We start from the raw sequence: 9,489 nt of genomic DNA, 5'->3' as shown, positions 1-9,489 counted from the left end.
TTGTGACCTTTCCGAAGGGTTGCAACTTTTCCAAATAGTGTAACCTTCTGATAAGGCACAATAAACATTTGTTCACACTACCATTTGTTGTCTATAAATAGAGGGATTTTCTCTCATTTTAACACAACGAAAATTTTGAACCTCCTCCTCCTCTTCTTCTTCTTCTTCCCAATTAAATATTTGTATACTTTGCTCATGTTGAGTGGCTCACTGACACTATTGCTTATTATACATATCCTAGTATGTATTTTTACAATCATTAATTTATAATTTATGCTTATGTTATTAAGGCTAAATGATAAGATGTAATAGTTTTCATTTTCCTTTACATTATTAATGTTTGTTGAAAAGTTATGGTAACTTTTCCCAAAGAGTTGTGACCTTTCCGATAAGGCACGATAATCATTTGTTCACACTACCCTTTGTTGTCTATAAATAGAGGAATTTTCTCTTATTTAAGAACAACAAAATTCTGAACTTCTTCTGGACAATTAAATATTTGTGTACTTTGCTCCTATTGAGTGGCTCACTGACATCATTATTTTTGTATAAATACACTGGTATGCTTTTTATAGTGATTAATTTATGCTTATATTATTAATTGTTATTTTTGAGTATATGCTTTAAAATTTGTTGTTTATGTTTCTGCAATGTTATTGTTATAAGTATTTGTTAGTGCAGATTAACAAACATTAATTGAGTATTCAGACAAGTTTTCTCTACTGGAAGTGTTGAAGGTACAATAAAAAACTCTCTTACAAATCTCTAATTTCTTCATCAACAACGTCATTCCTTCACATACAAGGATGAGAATTTTGTTAATTAAAAAATCGTTTGAGAGTTAATAACTTTGCATGCCCATATTTTTTGGATTTTATATTGTAAGTTATCTATTTTTACTAAATTTTATCAGTGGGTATTATGAGTACTTTAACGATTGAAAGTTGATTGAAGTGTTGGTCAAATTTTTGAGGTATGCTATTTCAAAATATAGAAAGTTTTCTGGTTAGAATGATTTGTTATCATCATTCGATATCTAATAGTTTACTCCATTTAATGTATGTTTTTCTCGCTGTTTTGTTGTCCACTTAAAATTGTATTGACTATTTTTCATTTGGTATGTATATGATTATTATAGTATCTAGAATTTGTCTTGTAATAACAATATCATAGTATCTTGAGTGTCCCTAAAATAAAGGAATACTCAGATTTACTAGCTTATATGAGCTTATTAAGGAATCAAACTTTTGTTAAATATTTACTCATCACCTTTAAATTGTTAATTACAATGTATTTTATGTCCTTTGTTTATTTGTTGTTTGTCTCTTTAAATCAAATCAAAATAAAAAGTTGATATAAGAGAGACAATATATCTTAATCAAGTATAGTTTAACTTGACACGCATACCACTATCATGATAATGATGACAATGTTGGTGCTTCCTCGTACAAAAAAATCATTACACTTTTGTTAAATGCTTTTAAAATCAAAATATAAACTCCATCAATCTTATTTTATAAGGCATTGGTTTGACTGAATATTGCATCTTAATGTTCACTTGATATAAGTACTTATATTACTAGATTCATGCATAATTCGATAAAGGTGAGGTCCAGGGAAATTCAGGGAAGGATTGGGTAAAATGTATAAGCTTTGGTTAGTCATTCTATTAGCTATGACGTTAAGGAATTTGTAGGACTTTTCATACATGAATTGGGGTGAGTAGAACTCGATGTTATCGAACTTGGCATTAATAGGTTGGTCTGGGATGTCAATTTTTGAAGGTGTGTTGAAAAATGGAGACTTTTTGAAGTATTTTTGCGTTTTTATCCCATGCAGCTTCCATAGTGGGTGACACACTACTTTAGCGGTGTAATTTACTCCCATTACAGCAAGAGGTCTCACTATAGCACTTCCACTATAGTGGGATTGAGCCGCTTTAGCGGGATTGGTCACAATTAATGGAGAAAATTCCCCAAAGCCGCTAATTATTTGGAAAGTACGTTTTGGGGAAGTACAAGGGCGACTTAATTAGGGCGAATTTCAGCCATTTTTCATCAAGAACCTTCGTAAATGTAAGTAATCCAATCTTCAACTTCATACTTTGATTCCCTAGGCCATTGAGGTGCTATTAGGGACTCTAGGGAACACTTTGGTTTTGTTCCTAAGGTGGGAAAATCTGAGTTACTGAGGATTTTGGGTTGTAAAGCCTTGGGTTAATTGTTAAATGTTTTTTCTTGATTTATCTATTGTTATTCACTCATGTAGCTATGGAATTGGTAGTTTTCAGTGAATAATGGTGGAAAAGCCCTGGATTGGGTGAGAAGATCATAAGTTTGGCTTGGGGTTGAGATTAAGTTGTAATATGAGTATAATTAGGCCATTGGAGATTGAAACTTGTACCTGTATTTTTAATTGTAGACCAATAACAAGCTAGCTAGGATTTGTAACAAGGGAAAGACTCAGGTCCAATAGAGCTTTCAAGGCTTGATTCGATAAAGGTGATAGTTTATTGTTTCCAAGTTATGTAATGTATGCATCATAATTGTTTTTATTGTATTGTTTCTGCAATGCATGGTTAGGAAGATGAAATAAATGTAAGATGATGCCTTGTACACCATCACATGCAATGAAGGTGTTTAATTTACTTGTGTTTACAAGTGTTACTGTAGTTCATTATGATTCTGATTGTGTGTTGTGTGACAATTGGTTGGATTGGGTACCTCGCCAGCTACATATATTAAGTTGGCTCAGGTACCACGCCTTGTACATGTTACTACATGGTTGGATCGGGTACCAAACCTAGTTTGCCTTGGTACCACGCCTAGTACATGTATGATTGTGCTCCTGTATGTTATTTCTTTGAATTAACTACATATTGTTTTACTAATTATTTATTAAATGAAAATATATATTTTACTCTAATGCTATCACCTCTATTTATAGTAATTGAGTTAAATTCAAATCATTTTGTTCTCCATATCTAAGTGTATCCAATCCTTTCAAATTAATATCTATCTATATAAATCAGAGAAGAAAAAAGAAGAAAAGTATGACACTCCTATTTGTAGGAAAAACATTAATTATATTTTGTAAGTTTTAAAATTGTTTGAATTAGAAAATTCTTAGTTGTTAGCACTAACTAATTAGGAATGAAACTAAATAAGGGTGAATTATTTACTAAATTAGATATTATCACTTTGAAATATATGTATATGGATCCGACCTCAGAATGTCAATTTTTAGTCAAAATATTTCTTATTAGGAAAATAATTTATTGTGATTTAAAAGTTAATCGTATCCACGAAAAGATGTGATAAAAATAATAACAAATGTGTTTTCATACACAAAATATTATTATAAAAACCCAAACGCTAAGAACATTAGATGAATATTACCATTACAATTTAAACATTCTGCCCCTCCTACTCAAAACTCTGTGATTATAATTCCTCTCCTCCATTAACTCACATGGCATCAAAAAGTAACAACCTTAAGCAATTGATCCTAATTCCATCTACCGACTCTGACGGCCGTCAACAATCCATCAATGGTGTCAATGATGCCAACAAAGTGTCGAGGCTCCCTCCTTGGACCAAACAAGAAATTCTCATTCTCATACAGGGAAAAAAAGTGATTGAAGACCGGTTCCATCGAGCCCTAACTGGAGGTATGGAATTGGGTTCAATACAGGTTGAAGCTAAGTGGGATTCAGTTTCATCCTACTGTAAAAGACAAGGGGTGAATCGTGGACCGATTCAATGCCAGAAGAGATGGAGTAATCTAGCTGGGGTTTTTAAGAAGATTAAAGAGTGGGAGTCTCAGATTAAAGAAGAAAAAGAGTCATTTTGGATGATGAGGAATGATTTTAAGAGAGAAAAAAAATTACCTGGATTTTTTGATAGACAAGTGTTTGATATTCTTGATCATGGAAATGGCAATGAAGAAGGGTTAGATTTGGCTTCCACGTCAGAAGTATTGTTTAATAGTGGCAGAAGTGTTGTTGTAGGGGATGATGGGTTGTTTTCAGATGTACCCCAAATGAATGAGGATGCTATTCCTATGCTAACTTTAAAGGAGCCAGATCAGCCACTCTCTCAAGTTTCTCCTACACAAGCAGGTGTAAGACAAACTACCACTCCAGGAGCTGATAAAGGAAGAGGTCAAGAAGGAAGGAAAAGAAAGCGAAATGACTCAAATGATGAAAAAATAAGGAATGTCCAACATCATTTAGTAAAAGTACTGGAAAGGAATGGAAAAATGGTGAGCTCCCAACTTGAAGCTCAGAATATGCATTCTGAAAAGGATAGGGAGCAAAGAAAGGACCATGTTGATAACTTAGTAGTTGTGCTAAACAAGCTTGCAGGTGCTTTAGGAAGAATTGCAGATAAGTTATAGTACCTAGTTCATTTAATTACAATGCAAAATATGTTCTTTTAAGCTTTCAAAGGCTTAGTCTTGGCAAAAAACAACACATCACGACTATAGAACAAATAGTTGTTTTTTCTTAATTCTTTTTATACTCAAGTATCTCTATGTTTTGTCACAATTTCTAGTTAGCCAGGCTCCTATGTATATCTCACCACTTGGGCTTGCTTGCTGGGTTTGCAGAAACATTGTATACAAATCATAATATCTCGCTTCTAGTTGTCATTGTATTAGCATGAATTCCTTTAACCTATGGCATCCAATATCAAAAGATTTGTTGAAATGTGTTTTCTCACTCATTTAGGTCATCAAGAAAGTTTTAAAAATTGAATATTTTAATTGTGGAAGAAATCATATTTAGTATAATTTTATGTTGTTTTTAAATATATTAAAAACTAAATCTTGCTTAAATTTGTTTTTGTTGATGTGCATTACTCACCAACATGTTACTTGACTCACATTGAATATTTTTCTAAACTAATTTTTAGGGTAAAAACTGAGATAATTTCAAAAAACACTAATGAGAATGATGCGTTTAAACATAGTGGGGAAAGGGAAGCCATATCCTACCTTTATGAAGAACACACACAATTCAAATCATGACTTAGGAGCAGTTCCATTCTGAACAACCTCAGAACACTACCACACTATGAAGAATGGAATCACAATATTAATACAGTTGTTTAGACACTAAAGTTACATATAATAGATACATACCTAAATTAGAGTAATAATGTGAAATATGGGATCCACACCAAAAATTCCAAAACTGACTCTGTCAAAAGGTCCTAATTACCTCCCTAAACCTTTGTCCCAAACTGGAACACATTTTGGGGTTCGAAATGTAGCAAACAATAACATGCAACATAAAACATCATTAAAGCCAAAGACAAGGGTTAGGCATCCCCTTTGGGGTTGAAAATACCTCGAACGGATTCTCCCATATGCTCCCCAAGTACTCTAATGCATAGCCCCGCGTTCCCCAATCACACCCAGCCTTGAATCACCAAATTCAGAGTCCCACAACTATCATAATCAAATTACAAACTTTATGTGAGAGTTGATCGTGTCATGTCTTAATATTGTTGCAGTTGCAGCAAAAACATCCACAAATTCCGCGAAAGCACCTGGGGTAAGACAAAAGGACCGCGCTAAAGCAAACGTTGGCCACCAAAGTGAAAGTCTCTTAAGCAACAGGGCCTAAGATGGCTAGGCTCGCTAAACTGAAGCCTTGACAACTAAAGTGTTGCCTGCTTAAGCGAGCAAAGGCTGCTAAAGCGAATGTCACCTGGATGTCCTAGCCTGCTAAAGTGGAACCCTAGCCACTAATGCCATACTAGGGCTACAAAAGTGAGGGAACCAACATCAGGCACAAAAATTTTAGCTAAGCCCCTAGGGCTTCACTTGGGTGCTTGGGATTGGTTCGGAATCTCATGCATGAAAATAAGATATGCAACCCCACCAAATTCAACATTCCAAATTCAACTGAGAAGTTAAAGCTTCAAACTAAGGTCGTCTTGACAAAAAATGGGTCCCATACCCAAGCTCCATTTTAAGCCAAAGCTCATAAGGGGGCTCACAATTAGCCCTGAAGCCTCTGGATTCACACGAAAGATCATTCTAGACCAAACTTGATGTTTCAGAGCTAACGAAACCCTCATAGTTGCATTTTGAGGTCGCCTTTCTGAACTTTTGACAGAAGTCAGCCAGTTAAGGTTCAAAATCTTCAAAGCACATAAACTTGCACAAAAACAAAATGAACGACCAGTTGACTGAACTGTTAGTCTCAACATGTCATAAATCACTTGGGTTCGTTATAGGAATGCTCTAAATGATGAAAATAAGATATGTACACCGAAGTGGCATGGAGGATCATTACAGTTAATCAAGTTTCACTATCAAGAACAAAAAAGTCTATGTTTTTAAAGTTATGTTTGTCCATTCACAATAGTCATGTCCATTATTGTACAGTCTTCCTCTTATAAACGCTATAAAATGATAAATTAGTATAAGGAAGTATGGAAAAATGAACAACAACCACCCACACACACATATATGTTTGTGTTCTCTTATGTTCAATGTTTCTTCCTTAAATGTATCTTATTATGCTCTGGCTCAGTCCTTAAGCTCCCTAGGCCTGTTTTAGTTGATTTGAGGATGAGGGTTGACTGACCTACTCGTGGATTTTAGTAGGTGTCATCATGACTTTAGTTTTCGGTCATGACATGAAAAAACAAAAGTTGAAAGTTCATTCATTTTATGAAAAACATTCAAGAAGATCCTGAATTAACTACATATTGTTTTACTAATTAGTTATTAAATGAAAACATATATTTTATTGTGATGCTATCATTTCCATTTATAGTAATTGAGTTAAATTCAAATCATTTTGTGCTCCATATCTAAGTATATCCGATCCTTTCGAATAAATATATATCCTTATAAATCAGAGAAAAAAAAAGAAGAAAAGTCCGACACTCTTATTTGTAGTAAAAAAAATATTTTGTAAATATTTGAATAGTTTGAATTAGAAAATTATTAGTTGTTAGTAGTAACTACTTAGGAATGAAACTAAATAAGGGTGAAATATTTACTAAATTAGATGTTATCACTTTGAAATATATGTAGTTTATGGATCCAACCTCATAATGTCAATTTTTAGTGAAAATATTTCTTATTAGGAAAATAATTTAGTATGATTTAAAAGTTAACTAGGTAATTTGCCCGCGCTTTGCGCGGTCATAAATAATAATTGCATTGAACTTTCAAATAATCCTTTACTAACATCCATACATTAAAAATAATTTTAAAAAATATGATCTTAAAAATATATTAACAATATTCCAACGTGAATTTGATTATTTGTCATTATCACATAACTCAAGAACCTCTAATAGATTAATTATTCAGGAAATAATAAATCGTTAGTTCTTTAATCAATATTAAAAGGAAAGTAACAAAGAAAATAAGAATATATATACAAAGACATTTCATAAGAAAAGAACACATTAAAGTTGCATAGATTTTACAAGTGTGGTATATGTCTCAGGAAAAAATTCAAAAATTTGTGAACAGATTCAAAAAAAAAATTACGCCTGAACATGAAAGCAATTATAACTATTGGACTATCATAATGAATTTCTTCAATTGATAAGTGAAGAAACTTCATATCTATGTTAAAATAGATAATATGTAAGCTTATATGTAGTACTTTTAAGTCATAGAATATCAAAACATGAATTCATGGAACTAAGTACAATAGTTATTTTATGTACAATGAATATACCTATTATATGTGTATATGTTCAATATGACTAGAGACAATAACTTTGCAGAAACATAAACAACAGAGTTTAAAACATGTATTCAAAAACAACAATTAACCTCATAAGCATAAATTAATAACTGTAAAAAATACCAAGATATGTAAAATTAGAATGAAATAGAAAGGAAAAAATCAAGTCCACTAAGTGCACAGTTTCCCCTTAAAAAAGTTATTCCCCTCTAATATGAGGTTTAAAGAATTAGATCCTCTTAGGATGGAACGATTTTATTCACCAACGTATTGATACAAAAACAATGGTGTCAGTAAGCCACTCAACAAGAGCAAAGTACATGAATATTTAATTGTGCAGAAGAAGAAGAAGAAAAAGATTAGAATTTTTATTGTATTAAAATGAGAGGAAATCCCTCTATTTATAGACAACAAAGGGTAGTGTGAACAAATGTTTATTGTGCCTTATCGAAAAGGTCACAACTCTTTGGAAATGTCACAACCCTTTGGAAAGGTCACAACATTTCATAAACGTTACAACCTTACATAAAAGTCACAACTCTTCATAAAAGTTGCAACTTTTCTTAAAAGTCACAACTTTTCATAAAATTCACAACTTTTCATTAAATGTGAAGGCAAGTTTTGGAAATAAATAAATTAAAAGGAAATTCTGGTCTGTGTTGGCACCACATAGGCGGGCCTAAGGTTCTCTCTTATATATATGATATATACTAGGTAAATTACCCGTGCTTCGCACGGGATTGTACTATTTTATTAAGCTTACATATGATCATTCCGTAATATTCATATTTTCGATACATATATGAGTCATAGAGACGTTAAAGAAGAGACTACCAAAAAGCCTCGAACAACAACACTTCCAAGTAAAGTGGAACATCATGTCCATACAAGAACATATTTAGCTAAACTCAAATGGAAGACCTTCAGCTCCTTTCTCATGAACCTCCATCAATCTGTTTTTATTGTAGTATGACACATCATGTATATTTTAAAAATGACCCTAAAATTGTTAGTATCATAAATGTTTTCCTCATTGTATCAGAATAGTCATTACTATTGCTCAGGTTTCATATCACCGGCCCCAACTAATTTGGAATTGAACCATAGTTATTGTTATGGTTATAGTATGCAGTTACAAAGAATTAATGCAATTATCAACCAAGTAGTAGGTGGTATCTGAATGGAACTGTTCACATCTGGATATTCTAAACCATAGTTATTGTTATGGTTATAGTATGGAGTTACAAAGAATTAATGCAATTATCAACCAAGCAATAGGTGGCATCTGAATGGAACTATTCACCTGGATATTCTAAACCAAAATTTTGACATATAACATATTAAAATCTCACAGCATAATTTTGTGAGCACTTGAACTCACAAATATCCACAAATAATAATAAAGACAACCTTATTTTCCTAGCGATCAGAAAGAAAAAGACATGTTGCTTAACATATTTTTCAAAAAGATAGTTTATTGGGCTGTATCCAAGTTTACAGTTCACAAATTTAATTGAAATAATCCAAAAGAAAGAGTTGCAACTTCTTTATAAAAAAACAAAAAACTTTATCAAAATAAAGAGTTATCACTATAGTAAAAATGATGTTTAACGACAATTAATAGCTTAATTATCGCTAAATATGTATTTTCAGAGGTAATTGGTCCTCTCTATAAATGTCCCTAAAGTTTATTGCAACATTGAATCTAATGAGAATTAATTAATGTCGGTAAAGGCTGTAGCACTCTTCGTTAATGTGCATATTTA

The 9,489-nt window shown here is 32.3% G+C and overlaps 1 protein-coding gene across 1 annotated transcript; it reads left to right on the top strand.

Moving 5' to 3' along the window:
• Positions 1-3,471: 3,471 nt before the first annotated feature.
• Positions 3,472-4,398, top strand: LOC107061830 (trihelix transcription factor ASR3-like). Its single transcript, XM_015311728.1, has one exon. It carries the CDS (start codon positions 3,472-3,474, stop codon positions 4,396-4,398), a length of 927 nt encoding a protein of 308 aa, XP_015167214.1.
• Positions 4,399-9,489: the final 5,091 nt, after the last annotated feature.

The sequence above is a fragment of the Solanum tuberosum genome, unplaced genomic scaffold (assembly GCF_000226075.1).
Source record: "Solanum tuberosum cultivar DM 1-3 516 R44 unplaced genomic scaffold, SolTub_3.0 scf00171, whole genome shotgun sequence".
NCBI classification, from domain to species: domain Eukaryota; kingdom Viridiplantae; phylum Streptophyta; class Magnoliopsida; order Solanales; family Solanaceae; genus Solanum; species Solanum tuberosum.
Note: the sequence above shows the minus strand (reverse complement) of the source record. Positions and strands in the feature narration are given on the sequence as shown.